Consider the following 26,545-nt stretch of genomic DNA (forward strand, 5'->3'; position numbering starts at 1 on the left):
ACATGAGAAACTTGTTACACAAAATCCACACTAGATCACATAAAAACTTGAATCAAAATTAAAAAGGAGAAATAGTAAAGACTAGATTTTGAGACTTTGATGGCTAAAATATTTTTCCATGCAGGAAGTAATAAGACTTACAAACTGAAAATCACATATCAGAGCAGGAACCTGAGATATTTTGAAGTAATCTAAAAACAGACAAGAGTGTAAATTTATAGCACTAGAAATATATCTGGGAAATCCAATATCCTTATATAAGAAGTGTTCAAATGGTGAGGTATGAAACATTGCAACAACCAAACTGGTTGAAATTTGTGTACACCACCTTAGGATAACACAGTAAGAGATGCATGCAATGGAAGCATGTGTCATCACCTCCCCCCAGAAAATTCAAAGCAGCACCCTAAGCAGGCAACTTGATGCTCACCATCTGTTTCAATGTCAAAGGTCTGATACTGAATTTCTTGGGCACAGAAGAACCATAAATGGTAATGTGTACAGTGAGACACACTGTAAACTATCCAAGCACATCAAGAGCAAACAGCCTGAGCTGCTCATGAAGCGAGTGATTCTGCTTCACAATAACACTCATACACACATCTCCAAGGTCACACAAACTGTAACGGCCAGGTTCAAGTGGGAGCAGCTTGAGTATCCACCCTACAGTGAGGACATATCATCCTGTAGCTTCCATATATTTGGTCCACTAAAGAAGTGTCTCAAAGGGAAGTGTTTCAACTCTTATGATAAACTGAAGGACACAGTGGAGAATTGGCTCCTCTCACAGCCACAGGAATTCTGGGAACAGAGAATCCTTCAGCTTAAGGAACAGTGGGATAGTTGTGCTCAGGCCTCTAGTGATTACTTTCAATTAAGTACTTCAATTATATCCACACTGTCATTTCCTTTTCTTTTGAACTCCCCTCATACACACTGTTGGCGCAACTAGGTGTCTGCCGTCTGAATAACTACAATTGTGCATTTGAGATACTCGTCCAGTTGTATGAAATGGAACTCCAGTGTACCATGAACAAATACACATTTATTCACCAATAAACACAAGGTATTTGATAACACTTGACACTAGTAGTGCTAGAGAAGAGAGTGACAAGAACTGTATCACTGGCAAGGAGCTATTGTCCTATGAAACATTAGCTGACTATTTTGTTCACTACATCAGCCCACTTGAGGGGAAGCAGTGTCATTAAAAAATCCTGCTGGGAAGTGCACTCAAAATCCAGTGTGTGTTCTACATTTATGTAGTGACTACTTTCGATGTATAAGGTTGAGGCTGGTTCTGCGATACGTGTATTGGCGATACTTTCTGCAACAAGCTGGTTTCACTCTGTCAGTCAAGACTGTGGTATGATTGTCCAGTTTCTCCCAGTGTATTTATTGCTCAAACAGTCCATGGGTGTACCGCCAGTCCATAGTGTCCAACAGGCACAATATTTCAGCGATCAGACATGTTGCCATCTTGAGGTGCATTGACGAACTGAGCTCCTGAGGGCAGGTGGCCATATTAAATCTCCTCCATCACGAAGCATTCTCTACGCGGTCCACACCTGCGTGTCAGCAGTCACTGAGATGCTGGCATCAGCGTCTGTGCTGGCGCGGACAGCCGAGAGAACGCCTCACGAGGGGAGGGGATTTAATACAGCCACTCACCCTTAGGAGTTCAGTTCTTCAGTGCACGTGAGGATGGCGACATGTCTGATCGCCGAAATATTGTGCCCATTTGACACTACGGACCAGCAGTACACCCGTGGACTGTTTGAGCAAGAAATATGCCGGGAGAAACCGAAAAATCACATCACATACCCCTACGGGGAGGAGATGTATCGCAGCATGAAGAAATTCGACAAGCTGCGCCACCAAAGGAGCCATTTGCTGAGTGCTCTTGCTTTTCTGAAGAGATGTTGTGCTGATCAGGTTGTGCCAAACTTTGCTGAGGTCAGAAATCACATCAATTCTGCAGGAGCTAAGAGAATTATGAAGTGTGCTAGCCTCACCTTGGTTGATGAGAGGGTACACTTTACCAGATGCAGTCTAGAGTACAACTCCCAGGAATTACTTAAACTACATCTACAACTAGCCAATTATTTTAATTCCGGGAGCTGGGACTGGATTGATGGTGTTACCTGGGTGACCACCGATTCTGCACATAAGACGACCTCAGGACGTCAGACATCTAAATTCTCTAGTTTCTCTGACAAACCATAGCTGGAGGCCCCACACAAGTCGGTCATCAGTCTCATGGACATTGAGCTGACTGGGAATGCAGTTTCTGTTCTGAAGAAGGGACTTAATTTTGCTCCCACACCTAGGTTCACGGCAGTAGCGGTGCTGCACGACTACCACCTGAAGCAGCTGAAGAAGTATGCCGGGAATCCTGCTGTGCTCTGACGAGAACTAAATCGATCAAGTCTAATATTACCAGCAAGGAGCGGGCAGCCATTTGAGATCTGAGACAGAGCCCTGAGATTGTTGTCTTACCAGCTGACAAAATAATGCTACGGTTGTCCTTTCCCATAAGGACTACATTGAGAGGATGCAGAGCCAGCTAAATGACGAATCTTACTGGAAGATCAACGTTGACCCCACAAAGAAGGTGGAGAACGAGACTAGAGCTCTTCTCAAGGATGCAGATTTAGCAGAGGGTGTCGCCAAGAAATTGACACCTCAACGACTTGTACTGTGCCGGCCGCAGTGGTCTAGCGGTTCTAGGTGCTCAGTCCGGAACCGCGCGACTGCTACGGTCGCAGGTTCGAATCCTGCTTCGGGCATGGGTGTGTGTGATGTTCTTAGGTTAGTTAGGTTTAAGTAGTTCTAAGTTCTAGGGGACTGATGACCACAGATGTTAAGTCCCATAGTGCTCAGAGCCATTTGAACCTGTACTGTCAAGACTTCATGGACTCCTTAAAGTCCACAAAGAAGGGGTGCCATTATGCTCAATTGTCAGCAACATTAGGGCACCTACATATTTGCTGGCCAAATACTTGGCAGAATTACTAAGCCCTTATATGGGCAAATGTCCTCATCACGTTCGTAATTTTGTTGATTTCGTAAAAAGTCTCGACAGCTTCAAGCTGAAAGACTGATATCCTGATGAGTTTTGATGTTGTTTCATTATTCACCAGGGTGCCTCTCTGAGAGTCAGTTGAGCTTATTGCACAGAAATTTGACAAGAAGATGACAGACCTTTTCAAGCACGTTCTGACTGCATGTATTTTCTCTTTACTGGAGTATACTATGAACAAACAGAAAGAGATGCAATGGGGAGCCCACTCTCGCCTGTGGTTGGAAATTTCTACATGGAGTACTTCAAGCAGGAAGCTTTGGCATTATCCAAATGGAAACCTACTTTTTTTTCTACGTTATGTGGATGACACATTCGTGATCTGGCCCCCTGGAAGGGACAAGCTCCTAGACTTCCTTACAGACCTCAACTCCATACATCCGAACATCAAATTACTATGGACACCAAAGCAGAAGTAAGATTACCATTCCTGGACGTCATGGACGAAAGAAGAGTTGATGGCACCCTGGGCCATGGGGTATACAGGAAGAAAATGCACACTGACCTGTATTCGCATGCAAATAGCTGCCACCACCCTGCGCAGAGGAATGGGGTGCTAAAAACACTGGTGCACAGGGTGCGCACCATCTCTGACACAGAGAGTCTGCCCCAAGAGCTGGACACCTCAAAACTGTATTCCACAAAAACGGATGCTCTGATTGGCAGATCAGACACACTCTCCACCCCACCCTTACAGTACAGTTTGTAGAGATGGAGGAAGTCATGGAGAAAGAGGTAGCCACTGCCTATATACCATATATTGGCGCACTAGCGGGGAAAATAGGATGCATATTGAGGAAACACCGAGTAGGAACTGTCTTTTGCCCCACCAAATAAAACACTAGCATTACTGGGAAGTGTCAAAGATGATCTCGGTTTGCGGAAGGCCAGCATATACCAGATTTCGTGTCAATGTGGGAAGACTTATATTGGACAGACAGTGTGCACCATCAAAGATTGTTGCCGAGAACATCAGAGGCACACTCGACTTGGGTACCCCAGCAAGTCAGCAGTCGCAGAGCACTGTTCGTCCGAAAATCCCGAAGTGGACTACCAACATACCAGGGTCTTGGCACAGACATCTAAATACTGGGACAGCATTGATAGAGAGGCCATCTAAATTCATACCAGGGACAGACTCATCAACCAAGAGTGCGGCTACAACCTCAGCAGGGCATGGGAACCAGCACTGAGTCTAATTAAAAAGACACTCAGCAAAGGAAACGAATGGGCAACTGGGGTGGACGAGGCAATTACACCGACACCACCACAGACGCCGATGCCAGCGTCTCGGCGACCACTAATGCACGGATGCGGACCGCGGAGAGAACGCCTCACGAGGAGAGGGGATTTAAGATGGCCACCCGCCCTCAGGAGCTCAGTTTGTCAGCACACCTGACGATGGTGACACGTCTGATCATCAAAATATTGTGCCTGTTGGACACTATGGACCGGCAGTACACCTGTGGACTGTTTGAGCAAGACTGTGGTAGTTTTGCCATTCACTAGAACATCCAGAGTTCATGCTCCTCTTTTGATAACACAATGCAGGCTGATGTAAGGCAGTTGTACTGGTGCGTAGCACGATAAATACACATTTGTGAATCATGATGAACATAGGTTGGTCTCGTGCCATCTCTAGATGCTTAATGAGGATGAATGCGAGCAATACGTTCCTTCAGGTGGCAAAGTGTTTGGTCATAGTCAGGAAGCTGCTTGGAACTTGAGTCAATGAATTCACCAGGGAGCCTTAGTGCATTGTCATACATGACCTCTTCTGACAAAGCATAGAAGTGTGATTTATGTGCATTGTAAAAACCAAGCTGGACCAAGGATGAGGCTGTCATCTAACTCCTGCCCTGACACAGAAGTGCAGCTTTCAAAGAACAGTACCAACATTCAGTCATGCCATTTGCTTACCAAGTGTTAGTTTCTTGTCCTACGATGAATCACACCACAGTGTTTGAAAAGTTGAGTAAATGTCTCTGATATGAATTACCAGCCACAGTCTGGGATGACATGCAGCAGACAACCATAGCACAAAATCAAATTTGATGCAGAGGTGAAGGCTAAGGTTTCTGCCAAAATGATGTTGACTGTTATTGCTTCTGGCCAATGAGTGAATCGAATGATTGCTGTTGACAAGTAGTGCTTACCATTTGATGAAGGTAGCGGACCTGCTACGTCTATGTGCACATGTGCAAATCTTGTTGTCATATCTTCAAAATATCCCACTAGTGTGAGCACATGACTTGATACCTTGCTGCACTGACATTGAACGCACGTGCGAGTCTATTCTTGACAATCCTTTTGCATGGCAAGCCATACAAACATTTTAAAACCAGGTGAGTTTTTGATCAAACACCACGGCAGCAAAAGTCACCATGCCTATAATGAGCACATCTGCAGAATACAGATGGCAGGAAAGTACGAGGTCTTCCACTTCAAGTGTCACAGCACAGCTTCATATCTGTGCCAGGAATGTCTACCAGTTTAACTGTAATGCAGACGATGATCTTTCAGTAGATTCTGGAGTTTCTGGTCAGATTCATGTGGCTGCAAGTTGTGTAAAATCAATAGCATTTGTTACACTGCTAATGCAAGACAGTCTACTACCACACTGCCAGTGCCTGAAGTGACTGATGTCAGTGCTGAATTGAGCAATGAAATCAAATTAATCTACTGATGTGGTGATCGTTTATTGTTATTCTGCTTAAAAGCTTATAGAAGCAGCTTTTGATCAGTAAATATTGTAAACTCTGGTTCTCAACTGGGGGCAAAAGTACTTTATCCATTCACAAACACTAAGAATTTCACTACTGTAAGAGCTTCATGTCTGCTGCAAAGGTGAGAGCTCGTGTGATAAGAAGGCAAGTGGTGGTCCAGCATCATCACCTAGCTGTTATAATGCTCCAACAAAGCAAGAGGTGCTTCCAATGTGGGGTGTGCTAGGAGTGCAGCATCTGATATGCTTTTCTTTGTTCATTCAAAGACATGGCTCATTGCATCTACCCACTGGATCAGAGGTTTTCCCTTAGTTTTACGTCTGGAAAGTGCTGCAGTCAGTGGTTCCTGTGATCCAGTCACACAAGGATGATGCTGCTAGTAAAAATTTAGCACTCCTAGGAAATGACTTGGTTCCCTGATAATTTCAGGCTGTGAAATCTTCATGATGACTTCAAATTTCTGGAAGCTGTAGTGACTCTGCTGATGGAATCAGATCGCCCAAGAAGGTAATCTGCTGTTAGCCAAATACACACTTGACAGTATTCAACACCACACCATTTTGCTCTAGCCATTTACAGATTTCCATGATGTGTTGCTGATGCTGCTATGCAAAGACAAAGATGTCATCTAGGTAGGCAAAACACAATGATAATCATTGCATCACTGAGTCAATAAACCTTGGCTAATAAATTGCAGCATTGGATAGATCAACTGTCATGAAGACACAAAACAAGCCAAATGGCATTAGAATGACTTTTCAGAATGACCATCTGCCATGGGAGACTGCCTGAACGAATTTGTGCAATCCAGCACACTGAACATGGTTGCACCATGCAGAGCATAGTTGTAATCTCTTAAAATGGGTACTGGATATCTATCTGGCACTGTCCTTTCATAAGTGCACAATAATCACTACACGAGTACCACGTAGCATATTTCTTGGATACTAGGTGATGACCACAAACTGCTAGAAGGGTGAAGTAACTTTATTTGTGCATAGAGTTGAATCCTGCCTTTGCGATAACCCAATGGTTGGGAGCCGATTGCGCAAGTGTGCACAAAACTGGTGGGCTATCAGCTGTTTTAATGTAATTAATGGTATTTTAACACACCTGTGTCTGAGCACCAGGAGATCCTGTTATAGTTGCAAACTGTTCAAGTAGCTTGGTGTATTTACAACCTGCTCCTGGATGAGCTAGCTGTTTTGTATTTTCTACACTGCGTCAGAATCTGGCAGTGGTAAGACTTGTGATGCTGAGGTCAAGTCTTGCATTCACCACATTTGACAGCAGGTGATAATCCACTAGGAAGTCTGCTCTGATTATGGGTTCCAAGACGTCAGCAATGATGAATTCCAAGGGAAGGCACGGAGCATTCCCGAGTCCCAACTCAATACGATGAGTGCTGTAAGTCACTATGAATGAATTGTTTGCTTTGGAGAGGCAGAATGAAGTCTGTGACTGGCAATTTTACACTAAGGTATGTGGATATGTACACAAGTCTGAACAAGTGTCAAAAATAAATTTTCATCCTTCCTTCCAATCACTGATAAATAAATGCTGAGACTAATTGGCTATCTGATGCACCTATGTCTGACTGCTGCTGGCATTTGGGTATGCACAAGGTGAAGTACACTTCCATCACTGATCTACAAACTTCCTGTGATAGCAAACAGAAAGCAGATGCTCTGTGCCACTCAGGGCTAATGAGTTTATAGAGGAACAATTATGCAATTTCTTACAATAGGGGAAAAAAAAAAAAAAAAAAAAAAAACTGGAGTCATATGCGCCTAAGTCAAAACTATAAACACAAAGACGGAGAGGAGTTAAAAAACGACTATACATAAATCCCAATGGACATACTAGAAAACAGCTAAAAACAAGCACATGGAGGGGGGAAAAAAAAACATACAGAAACTGAGGTCCAAAACTAAAAATTAAATGGACTTCGCCATATTGCTTAGATGGATAAAAAGTAAAACACAGTTGACAGCTTTGGCGTCATTTGCTAAAACGGCCGATAACTCAGATGGCAAACCCACGTGGGAATGTAAATGGTTAAAAAAATGAGCATTCTGTCAGGAAGTGCAGACAGTTAAAACTTCGGTGCAATGTGTACGAAGTGGTGGGGTAGCACCACTTATCAAATGACAATAGCTAAAAAGACAGTGCCCAAAATGCAGCTTAGTTAAAATGATCTCCTCCCGGTGGGAAGGTGAAGAGGTGTTTGTCCAAGCCACTGGAGCTTATTCCCATGAAGGGAGGACCATTAGCAATGCCAAAGGGACACCACCTCCTGACAGAGGACAACACAGAGATCATCGGAGGGAATATAGGAACTCGCGGGCTGAGGTACGAGGACTGAAGCCTTGGCAGCAGTGTCAGCAGCCTCGTTTCCTGGGAGAGTGACATGACCAGGAACCCACACAAACATCACACTGGCTCCACCAAGAGTGAGCAAGTGACAGTTTTCCTGGATCTGTTGCACTAAGGGATGGGCAGTGTACAGCGCACATAGACTTTGAAGGGCACAGAGTCTGAGCAGAGGACACAGAAAACACTGTGTCGCTGGATGCACTCCATGGCCTGATACAGGGCAAAGAGCTCAGCTGTAAATATGGAGCAGTGTGCCGGAAGCTGATATCGAAAGACATGGGTGCCAATTACTAAAGACACACCCAACCCCACGATCAGTACGAGAGCCATCAGAATATACAAAGGTACTATCACAAAGTTCCATGCGAAGGTTGTGAAACTGAAGGTGATAGACCAAGGCTGGAGTAGTGTTCTTAGGAAGCAATTTAAGGCCAAGGTTAACAGGGGCCACTTCACAAAGCCAAGGTGGTGAAGGGTACACACCCACTGGGAAAGTTGCAGTTAGTGTGAAGTTAAGCCGCCATAGCAACTGCCGAAAGTGGACTCCAGGAGGTAACAGAAAAAAGGGGCATGCTGCATACTGGCGATCAAAGGAATCATCGAAGGAGGAGGCACAGGATGTGTGGCCATGCATGGCAGACAAACTGAATGCATACCTGCTGAGGAGCAAGTCACAGCAGTAGGACATTGGGAGTTCAGCAGCTTCAGCATACAGACTCTCTACCGGGCTAGTGTAAAAGAAGCCCATGGCCGAATAGATGCCACAATGGTACTTAGTGTTGAGATGGCATTAAGAGGGATGGATGTGCAGATGCATAAACAAAACACCCATAGTCAAGTTTCGAATGGACAAGGGACTGGTACAAACAGAGGAGGGTGGTTCAGTCAGCACCCCAGGAAGTACCATTGAAGACTTGTAGGACACTGAGGAACCATGTACAGCGGCCTGCCAGGTAAAACACGTTGGAGGACCAAGAGTGTGAGCATGAGCCCCAGGAATTTAGAAGTGTCAACGAATGAAAGGGCAACAGGCCCAAGATGTAAAGATGGTGGGAGAAACCAACTGCATTGCCAGAAATTCATACAGACAGTTTTGTCAGTGGAAAAGCTAAAGCCATTGTTAATGCTCTAGGAGTAAAGATGATCAAGACATTTCTGAAGACAATGCTCAGTGAGACAAGTCCATGGAGAACTGCAATAGGTGCCAAAATAATCAACAAAAAGGAAACTGGAGATGCCTGGCAGGAGACAGGCCATTATAGGGTTAATGGTGATAGCAAAGAGGACGACACTCAGGATGAAACCCTGAGGCACACTGTTTTCCTGGATATAGGTGTCTGACAAGGCAGAACACACACACACACACACACACACACACACACACACACACACACACACACACACACACACCTTGAAAACCCGGTCTTTTAAAAATGCCTGAAGGAAACGGGGCAGGCGGCTACGGAAGTCCCACATGTAAAGAGCACGGAGGATACCAGCAGGTGTCGTAGGCCTTTTCCAAATCGAAAAACATGGCCACAGTCTGGGATTTCCACAGAAAACCATTCATGACATGGGGGGACAAAGTAACGAGACGGTCAACTGCAGAAAACCACACTCAAAATCCACACTGTGCATTCGTCAGTGAATTGCAAGGCTCTAGCCACCATACCAGCCGGGTATGAATCCTACGTTCCATCACCTTGCAAATGCAGCTGGTAAGAGAGATGGGGCAGTAGCTAGAAGGAAGGTTCTTGTCCTTACCAGGCTTAGGTATAGCTATGACAGCATGCCAGCATCCAGAAAATGTGCCATCTGCCCAGATGTGGTTGTACATGTTAAGCAGAAAGTGCTTGTCCACAAGAGAAAGGTGCTGCAACATCAGGATGTGGATGGCGTCTGGCCCTGGGGTGGAGGATCGAGATGAACTGAGAGCACGATCTAGCTTCCTCATAATGAAGGCAGCATTGTAGCACTCGCAATTCTGAGAAGAGAATGGTATTGCTCGAGCCTCCTCTGCTCATTTCCGATGGAGGAAGGCAGGGTGATAGTGGGAAGAGCTTGAAATGTCCACAAAATGGTGGCCCAAGATGTTGGAGATAGCAATAGGGTCCACAATGACATTGTCTCCTATTGTCAGGCCAGAAATTGGGGAATGGATCTTGGTCCCAGAGAGCCATCGGAGGTTGGCCTACATGACACAGGAAGGGGTGAAACTGTTAAAAAGAACTAGTGAAGGAAATCCAGCTAGATCTTTTGCTATCCCGAAGAATGCAGCAACACTTTAAATGCACCTGTTTATAATGAATACAGTTTGCCATCATAGGATGATCGTTAAAAAACACGGAGAGCACGTCTCCATGTGTGAACTGTACCGTGGCATGTCTCAGGCCACCAAGGCACTGGGACACGACATGGTAAAAAGGAAGTGCGAGGAATGGAACGTTCTACAGTAGTAAGGATAACATTTGTGAGATATTCAACTTGGTCATCACAACTGGGGAAATCTTTTTCTTCTGAGGTCACCAGGGAAGAGTAAAGCTGCCAGTCAGCCTTGCAAAGCTGCCATTTGGACATGCACATGGAGGGGTAGGAGACTGCAAACGGATAGCACACGGGAAATGGTTGCTCGAGAAGGTGTCAGAAAGAACGGACCAGGGAAGACAATTGGCAAGGTGGGCAGGGCAGAAGGACAGGTCCAAATGGGAATAGATGTGCAAGGAATGTGAAGGAAAGTAGGTGCTCCAGTGTTAAGGCAGGAGAGGTTAGTTTGGTTAAAAAGATCAGCAAAGAGGGCACCTATCTGAGAGGTTCTGGGAAAACCCCAAAGGGGATGATGCACATTAAAGTCACCAAGTAGCAAAAATGGGGGAGGCAGCTGCCTAATAAGCTGAAGGAAGTCTGCCCTGGTGACATCAAATGACAGACGGACATAAATGGTACAGAAGGAAAAAGTTGTGGGGAGAGGGGGGAAGGTGAACTGCAACAGCTTGAAGATGGGTAGTCAGGGAGATGGGTTGACTACAAATGTCATCCCATATGAACAGCATGACATCCCCACGAGATGGAATGCCGACCTTGGGGAGGGGGAGTCAAAACAAATCAGTAAGAAATGTGAAAGCTCTAAGTGGTTGTGAGGGCACAACTTCGTTTCCTGACGGCGGAGTACAAGGGGACCCTGTGATGCTAAAAGCAGCCATAAATCCTCTTTGTGGGACTGAAGGCCATGAATGTTCCATAGGAGGAGAGCCATGATGAGGAACAGATGTAGAGGTCTCACCTCGGCGGCTGTCGAGTGACAGCCTGTGAGGAGTCACTACTACAGAGCACAGAAGCAGGAGGATCTTGCTCCATGGGGGTCCAGAGAAGCATCGGCTTGCTTGTGCAGTCAGTCTGTGGAGTCCAACACATAAAAAACAGTTTGTTGTGTGCACCGGTGACACGGAGGCCGGCCGGGCTAAGGTATCACGTGGCGACGCCATCAAGCAGGCTCTTCAAGTTGGCAAAGGAGAAGACTGTTTGCCTTTCATGGACTTCTTCAAGCCTTTCTGGTTAGAGGAAGACTCGGGAGTTGTTTGACTGAAGGGACGGAAGAAGTCTTCACGGGGGTACTTCTTCTGTCCTTTCCAGCCTACTAGTTGTGTAGCTGGTGGCTTTGTCCCTTGAGACAAGAGTTTGATGGCTTGTTGCACAGCTGGGTGGGGCGATGGCAATGATACCTTGACACTGGGCGATTTCACAAACTCAAGAGCTGGATTGGAGACTTGAGGTCGCATGTCTGTGTGGCCATATCCTTCATAGAGCAAGGGTAACAAGAATGGAACTATAGGTGCCAGACGGGAGAATGCATGGTTTGCAAGTAGCCAGTAACTTATAATCGACTGGGTAAGGCAATTTTCCCTTTACCCGTATTTCTTGGACAGCCTGCTCATCAAGACACAGGGGACAATCCAGAGAGTCGGCGGCATGGTCTCTATTGCAGTTGATACAGCAGGAACGAGGTGGACAATCTCCCTCATGCACATCCCTACAACAGGTTGCACATCTGGCTGGATGTTGGCGAGATGTTCTAGTGTGGTTGAAATAATGACACTGGTAACAGTGCATTTGGTTTGGAATGTACAGCTGGACTGTGATAATTTCATAGCCTGCTTTGATCTTGGACAGAAGCACCACACTATCAAAGGTGAGAAAAAGAGCTTGTGTGGGCACTACGGAAGTATCTACCTTTTTCATTACACGATATACGGCAATGACACCCTGATAAGAGATGTAAGATTGGATTTCGCCCTCAGTCAGACCGTCGAGCAGCCTGGTGTAAATTACACCACAGGAAGAATACAAAGTTCTATGGGCCTCGACACCAACAGGGTAGCCGTAGAGAAGCGAGGCAGCAAGCAGTTGTTGTGCTTGAGAATCAGAAGTAGTCTCCAAAAGCGAAGCACCATTCCATAAACCATAGCAGCATTTCACAGGGCCGGCAACTGCATCAACACCTTTCTGAATAATAAATGGGTTTACCATGGTGAAGGATTGACTGTCTTCAGTACATGGGACCACAAGGAACAATGGAGCAGTGGGAAGGGCCTTTGAATCATTACCCTCATTACATTTCCGTTTCATAGGTATTGAATGTGAAGATCATTGACTCATTGCAAGAAAATCCCTATGAGTGCTCCTTCCAACTGGGGGGCACCTTCACAAGGGGGCACACCCCCCTTAGGTGACTGTTCACACCTCCTGATCACCTGACATGAGGGACCAATCAGCAATTTGGGACCAATCCATTCAGTCAAGAGCATTGACCTTATCTGTGAGCCAATCTTTATCTGTTTCTTCTGGTTTTGTGGACTGAAGGTGTACTCTGAGATCATGTCAGGGTACTAATGTTGGCACAACTAGGTGTTGACCGTCCAAACAACTACAATTGCACACTTGGTAATCAGCACTAGAGAAGAGTTTGACAAAACTGAATCAATGCCGAGAAACTATTGTTCTATCTAACACCCATGGAACATCACACTGCACACACAGAATAAACCAAAACCCAGCACCTCTGGTGGAAGATGCAAGAAGTGACATCTCACAAACACAGCAACCAAAAGTAACTGATGATCTTTTTTGTTTCAATACAGTTATATATCACTTTGATGAAGCATTTCTTCTTGAAACTACATCAAAACCCACTCCCACAAGCAAACGGATCACTCCACACATTAGAAAATCTTGTGCACAGAAATGATCCCCATACAGAATTACTAAGCTAAGTCTCGCAACACCTGAATTCAATAGATGCTTTAAGAACTATAAAACAATACTCAGGAAGGTGGTAAAAATGCCAAAATACTGGAAAAATTACATATATAACAAAAAAAAGAGCTAACAAAATCGAAGCTGTTTGGCATGATGTAAAAACAGACACAGGAAGTAACAAATTAATCATCACAAATTATCATTTACTGTGTTGAACTGTTGTTTTGTAAATACCGCAAAAAATCTTATTGATTACAATATAACCCATGAAAATCCCACACCTGACGTACAGAATTCAGCTGGTAAATATTTCTCACACCAACAAATATACGGGAAATACAACAAGGAATCACGTTATTAAATTCTTAAATCTTATTAGGAACAGGTAACATACCAAATCTTGTAAGTGTATGTGCACACAATCTCTGAGTGACTGACTTGGTTTGTAAATCTCTCATACATCTGAACTTTTCAATATTGTTAAAAATTGTTAAAGTGAAACCACTGTTTTTTTCTGATCTCCTATGTAAATCTAAAATATTAATGAAATCACATTGTGGTTTTAGTAGAAAGCACTCAACTGAAACATTGGTCTTTTCTCTTCTATATGAAAAGTCATTAGATAGTCAGGAACATATGAGCTGTGATCATAAATTAATGTGAATTTTTTTTTCATTTTGCAGACTTTATAATGTCATGTCAACATCAGGGCTCATTAAAATACAAATTTACATTTCACAAATTCAGCAAACGGCTACTTAAACAAGACTAACAATGAATCAAAACTGTAATAATGACTAATGAACCAGTTAACTAACCCTGTGTTAAATTTTTTCTATGTATTTATGATTCACTTACCAGCTCTGAAGTAGGACAAGAAAAGCTGAGATTCATGATCCTGCACTTCACGGTGTTGGACAGGAGACCCTCCAAGATGATCATCTAGTTCTACTGATAGGATAGCAGCTGCACCAGCCTCATCCTAGAAGGGCATATAATTTACTGTCACATATGTAAACAACAATGAGTGAGGTCATTGGCATTAGGTACTCAAGATGTTTTGACACTAAACAAGCAAGTAAGTTGTACCCCACAGCCTTTTTTTTTTTTTTGTTTTTTTTTGGGGGGGGCACACAACTACAGTGGTCATTAGCGCCCAGACTAAATTATGAATGCACTGCGAGGCACAATGTTAAAACAGCAACTAAAAAGGACAACACTATAAAAGGCACATTAACAGGCAAGGAATTAAAAGAAAACAGCATAATCAAATGTCCTTACAGGTTTGTCAAGTGGATAAAATGAAGAACGCGAGCAGCTGCTCCTGGGTCATCTGCTAAAATTTCATCCAGAGTACATGGCAGGCCAAGATCAATGCGCAGTGTGTTAAAATTCGGACAGGACGTTAGAATGTGGCGTACTGTCAGCAATTGCCCACATGGGCAGAACGGCGCCGGTGCAGCTGTCAGCAGTTGGCGATGGCTGAACTGGCAGTGTCCAATCCTTAACCGGCCAAAACAACCTCCTCCCGCCGAGGAGGGCGTGAAGAGGTCGTCCAAGCCGTGGGGAGAGGTTTCAAGGCCGGAAGCTTGTTTTCAGTACGCTTAGACCAATCGGCATGCTACAGCGATAAGATGAGCTGAGAAATGACCCTGCTAAAATCAGATGAAGGCACACAACAAGAAGCTGTCCGAGGCTGGAGGACCGCAGCCTTGGCTGCAGCATCTGCAGCTTCGTTCCCAGGGATAGTGACACGGCCAGGAACCCACATAAAGGTAACTGGAGAACCGTCGTCCACCAGCTGCTGAGGAGAGCGTTGGATCCAGTGCACGAAAGGGTGAACCGGACACAGATCACTGAGGCTCTGGATGGTGCTCAGGGAATTAGAGCAGATGACATAAGCAGAATGTCAGTGACAGCAGATGTAAAGAACAGCCTGATAGAGGACGAATAGCTCAGCTGTGAAGACCAAACAATAGCCACGGAGCTGGTATTTGAAACTGTGTGCCCCGACAATATAAGAACACCCGATGCCGTCATTGGTCTTGGAGCCATCTGTATAAATGAAGATCGTATTGATGAACTTCGAACGAAGTTCGACAAACCACGAGCGGTATACCGAAGCTGGGGTAACCTCCTTTTGGAGCGATCTGAGGTCAAGGTGAACGCGAACCTGAGCCTGGAGCCAAGGTGGTGCTTGGCTCTCGCCCACTCTAAAGGTTGCAGGGAGTGGAAAATCAAGTTGCTGAAGGAGGTGACGAAAGCGGACTCCAGGGGGTAGCGGGGCAGATACATACAACCCATACTGACGGTCGAGAGAATCGTCAAAAAAGGAATGATAAGACGGGTGGTCGGGCATTGATAATAGCCGACAGGCATACCGACAAAGCAGTATATCACGCCGGTAGGTTACTGGCAATTCACCGGATTCAGCATGAAGACTCTCGACGAGACTAGTATAGAGTTGTACAGAGTTGAGGCAGCTTAAGATGGACAGCCATGCAGAGGAGTATACAAAGCTCCCATAATCCAGCTTTGAGAGGACGATCGACCGATATAGGCAAAGTAGGACAGTTCGATCCGCTCCCCACGACATACCGCTGAGAACACAGAGGACATTTAGGGAACGGGTACAACAGGCAGCCAAATATGACATGTGGAGACCAGCTAAGTTTCCTGTCAAATGTAAGACCTAAAAATTTTGTTGTCTCCACGAATGGGAGAGCAACAGGATTGAGATGTAAGGACGGTGGGAGAAACTATTTGTAGCGCCAGAAGTTAATACAGACCGTCTTCTCGGCAGAAAAACGGAAGCCATTGGCGGACACTCCAGGAGTAAAGACGGTCAAGACAACGCTGAAGACAGCGCTCCAGGAAACATGTATGCTGCGCGCTGCAGTAGATGGTGAAAGCGTCCACGAAAAGGGAGCCTGATACATCAGCTGGGAGGCAATCCATTGCCACACAGCTTGTGATAAGTGTGCCAGACTGGGAACTGGATGTTTCTTATGGTATAACAGGTGCAGTCACCTATCAACCATACATACCGAATTGAGATGATTAGGTTTGGTTATGTTAACTATTTGACCCTGCCCGACATGTGACTACATGTGAGATGCCTAGTATGTGGCACAAGAAGTTTCAGCCTGTGGCAACTTGTTAATATGGAAAAAGAGTCAATGTTATAAACTATCAGTATGAAAAGTGAGAAGGGTGCAGCAGTGGGCAGAGAAAAAGAAAAGAAAAAATATTATTGGGCACAAATTTTAACTTAAACTTGTGCACTGCTGCAACAGTATACTTTCCATGAGTGGCATAGTGTGCTCCACAGGAGCCCTGGTTATTTTGACACTAAATTATTATTGCAGTTTTGTCTCTTAACTCATTAAAAACTTCGTAATTAAGAAATATGTTACACTTCGTCAATTATTTGGGGTATGGTACAGTTCAGAACATGGAAATGCACACACACTGACACAACATTGTTGAAACAGTACCTACGATTTTTCTTGCTGCACACAATGTACCTTATCACAGGGTGACTACCTCTCCGAGACAAATCAAAAGACCTTGAAAACTGCTTTCCTTTTAGTTGCCAGTTCATCTTATCTGTGGTTTTCCGATTTTTTTTTTTTTTTTTCTTGGTGACGCTTCCCCAGAATTTCACTAATGAGAGTCACGTGGAACCCACAAAATGGTATGTGTTTTACCATTCAACAATTATATATAACAAGGGAATTTAGTACACATGTTTATTGTGTGATTGCAGAAAGTTTGTTTACAATATTTCACAGTTTTTTTTTAGCAGTTACAGTAGGGCTTCATACAAAGACTTGACAACAGGTCTTCGAATGAAGCACTAGTGTTAACACATGACATCCGGAGATTTATGGGTCTACATGACATTTTCATTTATTTGGAGAGATGCATATGGGGCCTGAATGTGGCATAGTGAAATGCTGAAACTGGTAGCCTTCAAAATAAAATAAAACAACATATTAAGATACACAGCTGTTGGTGAATTTCATTGACACTGATAAAGACAATTACTCTACTATTAATGGCACATATTGAGGGCTTCATAGAATAGCTAGAACAGACAAGTGTGGGGCCGCGATATTTACATGCAGCTGTGGCCAGAGTACAAAGCCCAAGTGTTGGAGACTAGAGCACCATACTGATACTGAAACTAGATGTGGAATCTGAATCACTGTCTATTACTAAATCATCTTACCAGTAACATCCTTGAAATGTTGTTCCTGTATTGCTCAATTTTCATAAGTAACATTTTTTTAATTGCTACAAGAGGTAGTCAAACTTTTCATTATCATGTCAAAAAAATTGAGCTGAGATCCTGAAACTTTGTTATGTCTTATTCCTCTTCTACATATTCACTTTTGTTGGAAGGGTCTGTATTTTGGCTGTTACAGAATCATTCCACCTTGAAAATCACCTGTCATTCTGTAAATGCCTGCCATTCAATAGTTTCTTCATTTAAGGAAAGGGGAGGAATGCACCGGGTGTTTTGTCAGGAGAAAATGGTGAAAGTAGAGTGAGAGGCAATATCTGACACTTCAAAGAAGCAAGATGTGTCAATGTGTAATGTGCAGGACGAGCTGAGCATCAGGTGGTGACCCTCATTTCTTCAAAATGTCAAGCAAACTGTTGAAAACTTCTTTATGAATGATCTTCATTTTTTCCACTGTCACCTTGATTGTGATACACTGCTCTTTAGGCACCAGGACCTCCATTTCTCTTTTGACTTTCAAGTCTTACAAAAGGAGTTTGTTAGTTTCATGTTCCATGGATCATTCTGCACAATAAATCCTAATGATACAGAATGAATCATTTTACAGTCACATCACAAATTAATTTCTAGATGATGTGCATTTAGAAGTTTTTTAAATATACAGATGTGAGTAAGTAATTCCTACCCACCACCTTTTACAGATTACTGTAACAATTTCTTCTATGGAATAGCAGAAGTTGTCAAGGAGAAACATTTTCAATTTGTTTTCAAATTTTACTTTGCAATCAGACATTTTACATCAATGGGCAAGCAATCAAGTTTTGTTGCAGCACTATGCACCCCATTTTGCGCTAAAGACTCCCTTAATGCCGAGTAATTTATGTCATTTTTCCTTCTGGTATTGTAATTATGTACATTGTTGCTCCTTTTGAACTGTACTGGATTATTTACAACAAACTTCATGAGAGAACAAATATACTGTGAAGCAGTAGTCAGAATGACCAACTCCTTAAACATATGCCTACAAGATGATCATGGGTGATCACCACATATTAATCTTACAGCAGGTTTATGAGCAATGAAGGCTTCCTTTCTTAAAAGATGAGTTAGCCACACAACATTATTCAATACGACATTTTTGAATGAAAATATGCAAAGTATGGCAAGTTACCAATTCGTCTCACCTCAAGATTTGCAATAATTCCAAGTGCGAATGTGGCTGAACTTAGTTGTTTTAGGAGTTCTAAATTGTGCTTTTTCCAGTTGAAATTCTCGATCAATATGAACACCCAAGAATTTTGAAGTGTGCACCCTGCACCCAAGAATTTTGAAGTTTGCACCCTAGCTATTATTTGCATGCCAAGTGATAGGGGGAGTGCCAAGAGATGAGTCAGTAGGATCATTGTGCATCGGTTTTACACAGCAGGATCATGTTTTAACAGTTGGTGGAGAAGGAAATAGTACTGATAGGGATCAGGGCTACAATATTGTGTGTGATCTAGTAAAAATAGCATCTGCAATTAACCATACAAATGTTGGCTTGGTTCCTGTTTTCATGTTGTACGAGCAGCCCCAGTTGAACACCTCTGTCAGGATGAGCAATATGGAGCTAGATCAGCTGCTTTGGGCAGCTATTTTGTGAGGCATATGTTTGGTTCCTGTTGATGCTATTGGTAGGTGGGACTTCACAAGGCATGGCCTGCATCTCAACATGAAAAGGAAGTGTAAATTGGCTGGGACAATAGCAAAATCTTATCTTGAAATTGGGGGGAGGGGGGGGGGGGCACAAACTCATGGGAGTACCTCTATCCTCTACGTTAAGATCAGTGTCCAATGATTCAACATTGAATGAAATTAAGCTTAATGAGAAGCTCAGACAGGCATGAATTAGAGATGTTAAAATATCACAATATTCTCATAAAAGTACAGTGATAAATAATGTCAGTATACCGCATCAGTATATCAGGAGATTAAAAAACAAAGTACATGAGCTTCTTGTTCATTTAAAAACAGAGTGGTATAGATGCACTATGCCTGTCTCAACTTGATAAATTTACAGGTATATGGAAGGTAAATTTAAGTGGATATAAGCTTTCAGCACACATAAGTAGAGAGACTATGGAGAGGAGGAGGAGTTGCCATATATATTAAAATTTATCGTAGTGTGAAAAATTTATCGTAGTGTGAAAAATTTAGAAAATAAAAAGTTTTGTGTACAGCAAGATATAGAAGCACAATGTCGCTTTTATAATTTTAGCTGTGCATAGGTCCACTGGAAAATGTTCAGCTAACTCTGAAAAACTTTTATTCTTTGTTGTTCTATGTGTCCGACAGAGGGAAGCAAATTATTTGTGGGGATTTCAATTTATATTTTCTGAGCGATTCTGACAGATAATGTTTTTTACAAATTTAATCAAATAAAAGCTTTTCCTGTTAAGAATGGGGTGTCTGATCATGATGCATAGCTAGCTGCAGTATATGACATAGCTCCATACAGTAATGCAAAACAGTCCTCCCAAATAGTGTGTTCAATTAATGATTTACCAACTGCAAATTTTGAGGAAAGTTTGCAACCGTTAAATCGGGTTGAGACGTTCAGGGAACCTGATGCTAACTTCAAATTTAATCTATTTCATGATGCCTTTGTGAGTATATTTGAAAACAGTTTCCCCTAAGAAGACAGTGAAATGTAATTGTAAGAAACCATCTAGAAAGCTATGACTTATTAAAGGGATAAAAATGTCTTACGAACATAAAATTGGAATCTGATAGTTAGAAGGAGTAGTGATCCAGAAACAGTAAAACTTTATAATAACTAGTGCACTGTATTAAGAGAAGTTATTAAGAAGTCCAGAAGCATGTGAACTATGTCTGAGATTTACACCTCTGATAATAAAATTTAAACAATTTCAAATATTGTTAAAAGGGAAGTACTAAAGCTTGTTCCCAACAGATAAGTAGGATTCTCAGCCACATTTGTGGCAGCTCACTGAAACAGGGCAGTTTTGCTGATAGACTGAAATATGCTTCCAGTTAACCATTGCATAAAAAGAGGATAGGTCTGATGCTAACAACTACAGCCCATTCTCGCTTCTGACAGCTTTATGTAAAATTCTTAAAAAGGTAATGTATTCAAGAGTAGCTTGATATTTGTAAAAATGAAGTACTAACAAAATGTCAGTTTGGTTTTCAGAAAGGTTTTTCAACAGAAAATGCTATATATGCTTTCACTAATCAACTATTAAATCCTGTGAATAACCAAACGTCACGAACTGGGGTATTTTGTGATCTCTCAAACACTTATGACTGAGTGAATATTTAAATTCTTCCAGATAAGCTTATGCACTGTGGTATGAGTGGGACAGTGCACAAATGGTTTAATACATACACTCCTGGAAATGGAAAAAAGAACACATTGACACCGGTGTGTCAGACCCACCATACTTGCTCCGGACACTGCGAGAGGGCTGTACAAGCAATGATCACACGCACGGCACAGCGGACACACCAGGAACCGCGGTGTTGGCCGTCGAATGGCGCTAGCTGCGCAGCATTTGTGCACCGCCGCCGTCAGTGTCAGCCAGTTTGCCGTGGCATACGGAGCTCCATCGCAGTCTTTAACACTGGTAGCATGCCGCGACAGCGTGGACGTGAACCGTATGTGCAGTAGACGGACTTTGAGCGGGGGCGTATAGTGGGCATGCGGGAGGCCGGGTGGACGTACTGCCGAATTGCTCAACACGTGGGGCGTGAGGTCTCCACAGTACATCGATGTTGTCGCCAGTGGTCGGCGGAAGGTGCACGTGCCCGTCGACCTGGGACCGGACCGCAGCGACGCACGGATGCACGCCAAGACCGTAGGATCCTACGCAGTGCCGTAGGGGACCGCACCGCCACTTCCCAGCAAATTAGGGACACTGTTGCTCCTGGGGTATCGGCGAGGACCATTCGCAACCGTCTCCATGAAGCTGGGCTACGGTCCCGCACACCGTTAGGCCGTCTTCCGCTCACGCCCCAACATCGTGCAGCCCGCCTCCAGTGGTGTCGCGACAGGCGTGAATGGAGGGACGAATGGAGACGTGTCGTCTTCAGCGATGAGAGTCGCTTCTGCCTTGGTGCCAATGATGGTCGTATGCGTGTTTGGCGCCGTGCAGGTGAGCGCCACAATCAGGACTGCATACGACCCAGGCACACAGGGCCAACACCCGGCATCATGGTGTGGGGAGCGATCTCCTACACTGGCCGTACACCACTGGTGATCGTCGAGGGGACCCTGAATAGTGCACGGTACATCCAAACCGTCATCGAACCCATCGTTCTACCATTCCTAGACCGGCAAGGGAACTTGCTGTTCCAACAGGACAATGCACGTCCGCATGTATGCCGTGCCACCCAACGTGCTCTAGAAGGTGTAAGTCAACTACCCTGGCCAGCAAGATCTCCGGATCTGTCCCCCATTGAGAATGTTTGGGACTGGATGAAGCGTCGTCTCACGCGGTCTGCACGTCCAGCACGAACGCTGGTCCAACTGAGGCGCCAGGTGGAAATGGCATGGCAAGCCGTTCCACAGGTCTACATCCAGCATCTCTACGATCGTCTCCATGGGAGAATAGCAGCCTGCATTGCTGCGAAAGGTGGATATACACTGTACTAGTGCCGACATTGTGCATGCTCTGTTGCCTGTGTCTATGTGCCTGTGGTACTGTCAGTGTGATCATGTGATGTATCTGACCCCAGGAATGTGTCAATAAAGTTTCCCCTTCCTGGGACAATGAATTCACGGTGTTCTTATTTCAATTTCCAGGAGTGTATTTAACTGGAAGAATGCAGAAGGTTGAAATCAGTAGCACAGATAGTCTGCAAAAACCAGCAGAATCCTGTAACTGGGAGGTACTGAGAAAAATAGCGTATACACAGTTCTGTACAGTAAATAGCATAACACCATTGATAGAGATATTATTGGAAGGTGACTACCAACAGCTGTCAAGTAATGTATAAAATGTACATTTGACCATCAGCTGCTTTTATTTTAAACCCAAATATCCTCTGGTTTCAGTCATGCACCATCTTCAGGGATCTTCTCTTCAGGTATGTTTCCTTTTGAAGTCCCATGTCATATCGATGTTCATGACATGCCCTACACACTATTGAAGTAATGACAAATGTAATGTAGTGGCTTTGACCATTTTAACCCTTATCTGTGAAGATGGTCCATGACAAATTATTGGTATTTTGGTTTAAAAAGAAGCAGCTGATGGTCAAACACACATTTTATACAGTAAATACTTTTAACAGAAATCAGTTGCTAAGACAGAATATTCAAAATTTCTGGGTGTGTGCACTGATGAGAAATGGAATTGGAAGAAACACATTGATCATCTGCTGAAACATTTGGCTTGGCTTCTCTTCCTATGCCACTTTTCATATGGCATCATATTTTGGGTTAATTCATCATTAAGAGAACAAGTATTCATTGCACAAAAGTGTGTAATCAGAGCAGTAGCTGGAGCCCACCCAACATCACCTTGCAGACATTTATTTACAGAACTTGAGATATTCACAATACCTTTGCAATACATATATTCATCTATGAAATTTGTTTTTAATAATCCATCCCAATTCAAAAAAAATAGCAAAGTGCATAGCTATAACACTAGAAGAAAGGATGAACTTCACTATTCTGGGTTGAAGCTGGCTTTGGCACAGAAAACGGGTGAATTATACTACCATAAAAATCTTTGGTCATTCACCACATAGCATTAGAAGTCTGCAGATAGCCAACCAGTCCTTAAAAACAAAATTAAAAGAATTTCTGAATGAAAACTCAATAGATGAATTTTCAAGTATGTAATAATAACTGTTAAGAAAATTATATCATGTAAAGAAATCTTATGTTAAACTGACATTCTGCATCATTAGAAAGTGTCTTCTTCATGATCGATGGACCAAGTATTAATGTAATGTAATAACACTTATCGGTGTAGTACCCTTGGATGTGCAACTCCAGAACTGTACAAAATGTGGTACTAGTGGGTCTGTATACAAATTAAACGGCGCATAGAGTGTGGACAACAAACCATTACTTTATTGTTGGACAAAATTAAATTGTGGTCTACACCATCAGCAACGTTTACTTTGTCAGTCAGAGGTGACGTATAGTTGCTGTATCACCCCACAGACACCCTGACCTCATAGATGGTGAGTAGCTCATGGCCAAAGGTTGACCACTTACACTGCCTATCTGAAAGCTTGCAAGAGAAAACTTCCAGAGGCTGGGGTACTTGAGCTACCTCCTGTTTTAACACGGCACCGTTAGAGAGGTCACTCATGTTTGTTGTTATAGTAAGGTGGGCATCAGGAGACGGATGAGCCAGTGTAGTTGTGGACAGTAAGTCATCCTTGATATTATCAATGGTGGATTGTATAGGAGGTTTCAACTCGAGGCAGCATTTTCCTGCAGTATTCTTCCCACGCAGGACTTCAGGTCAGACGAAGCAGAGTCTCAGCTGCGTGTGAGATGTCTCCTCCTGTAGAAATTTATGATGCCTATAAATCTGTGTAGCTCTTTGTAGGTGGAGGGAGGTGACAAGAGAGATATCTGGTCGGTCTTCTCTGATGTCGGTCAGATGCCAGAGGCATCTATGTGGTGGCCGGTGAGTGGCACGTGTGCTTGCTGTAATTGACATTTGTCTTCATTAATGATGACCACACAGGCAGCTTGACTGTGTATGTCTTGTTGTAAATGAGCCTCATGCTCTCCCGCTGACAGTGAGAATATGAAGATGATGTCCATGTAGGCATAACAAAATGGTAGACTGAACAAAACTGTGTCAATAAAACGTTGCCACATTTCTGTGGTGCCTTTCAATCCATAAGGCATACACAAAAGCTCAACGAGTCTGAAAGGTGTAGCTATTGCTGTCTTTGGTATGTTCCCTTGCCCCATGGGAACCTGGAGGTACACTGTTTTACGGCCATTAATGCTGAATATTTTGGTGCCAGCTAACATCTGAGCGAGGTCCTGTAAGTTAGCGACTGGGTAGCTGTCTAATAGTTTGATGGCTGAGCCACTGGTAGTCACCACAAAGGCACCACTATTTGTCTTTCTTTAAAATGAACCTTATAGGGGATGCCCAGGGACTGTCTGATGGGTGGACAATGCCTGCCTCCATTAGTTTGTCCACAGCAGCCTTCACTGCTCTAAGTTTGTACGGAGGGAAGTGTCAAGATCTATGTCTGATTGACAGGTTGGGTGTAGTGTTTATGTGAAAACAATACCATTGCGAACAGCACAAACTGCATGTGATCTGATAGTAGGGTGCACATCTGTGGCCAGAAATATGCTGCCTTTTAGATCAGTGTCACTGGGCGGAGCAGTGGGCACACTGTCAGAATCGCACACTGAAGTTGGATACAGCATGTCACTAACCTGTTCAGATTCACTACAGACAGGCTCTGGAAGTACACTGGCATCCTCCAATGAGGCAGACATGCGGTGTGGCTAGTGCAAACATAGGACAGCAAGTTTGTGCTTGGCAGCATGAAGTAACGCTGGAGTGTCAGCAACGCACGGCCAAAGATCCATGTTTTTGTCTCTCATGATGCAATTTGTTGAGTGTAGCAAAGAACAGTTTACCATCTGACAGTGGAGTTCACTGAAGAGCACTGAGCACTTAGCACTTAGGAGGAGGTCCAGTGGTGTATCTGTTAGATTAGATTAGTAGTTGTTCCATAGATCATGAATACGATGCTTAATAATGATGTAGAATGTGTCAGGTTAATAAAAGGTGTCTATACAAGATATTACATTACACAAATTACTACATGACACTTGATATTTTTAATTTTTTTTTTTGGTGGGGGTGGGGAAATTACCCACTTACTATATCCAAAAATTCATCTAATGAGAAGAAGGAGTTGCCATTCAGAAATTCTTTTAATTTCCTTTTAAACGCTATATGGCTATCTGTCAGAGTTTTGATGCTATTAGGTAAGTGATCAAAGACTTTTGTGGCAGCATAATTTACCCCCTTCTGAGCCAAAGTTAGATTTAACCTTGAGAGTGAAGATCATCCTTTCTCCTAGTGTTGTAGCCATGTACACTGCTATTACTTTTGAATTCATTCGGATTGTTAATAACAAATTTCATAAGTGAATATATATATTGTGAGGCTACAGTGAAGATCCCTAGCTCTTCAAATAAGTGTCTGCAGGACGATATTGGATGAGTTCCAGCAATTATTCTGATTACACGCTTTTGTCCAATGAACACTCTTACTCAATGATGAGTTACCCCAGAATACGATGCCATACGAAAGCAGAGAATGAAAATAGGCATGGTAAGCTAATTTACTGTGATGTATATCACCAAAATTTGCAATGACTCTAATAGCATAAGTAGCTGAACTCAAACGTTTCAGCAGATCTTCAGTGTGTTTTTTCCAGTTCAACCCCTCATCAATGCATACAACTAGAAATTCTCAATATTCTACCTTAGCTACCGATTTCTGATCGAAGTCTATATTTATTAATGGTGTCATTCCATCTACTGTGTGGAACTGTATATACTGTGTTCTGTCAAAATTTAATGAGAGCCCATTTGCAGAGAACCACTTAATGATTTTCTGAAAAACATTGTTTACAATTTCACCAGTTAATTCTTGTCTGTTGGGTGTGATAGCTATACTTGTGTCATCAGCAAAAAGTACCAGCTTTGCATCTTCATGAATATAGACTGGCAAGACATTAATATACATTACGAACAGCAGAGCATCCACGACCAAACCTTGCGGCACCCCATTCTTGATTGTTCTCCAGTTTGAGAAATCACCAGTTTTTTATTTCATATTATGTGAACTG

General features: G+C 43.4%; 1 protein-coding gene across 2 annotated transcripts in view; it reads right to left on the reverse strand.

Moving 5' to 3' along the window:
* Positions 1-26,545, reverse strand: part of LOC126470465 (gelsolin, cytoplasmic) — a 298,993-nt gene that overhangs the window by 60,811 nt on the left and 211,637 nt on the right. For both annotated transcript variants that reach the window (XM_050098324.1, XM_050098325.1), the window contains exon 4: positions 14,296-14,419. In XM_050098324.1, the coding sequence (XP_049954281.1) occupies positions 14,296-14,419 (124 nt within the window). The remainder of the gene's footprint in view (positions 1-14,295; positions 14,420-26,545) is intronic.

The sequence above is a fragment of the Schistocerca serialis genome, chromosome 3 (genome assembly GCF_023864345.2).
Source record: "Schistocerca serialis cubense isolate TAMUIC-IGC-003099 chromosome 3, iqSchSeri2.2, whole genome shotgun sequence".
NCBI lineage: Eukaryota > Metazoa > Arthropoda > Insecta > Orthoptera > Acrididae > Schistocerca > Schistocerca serialis.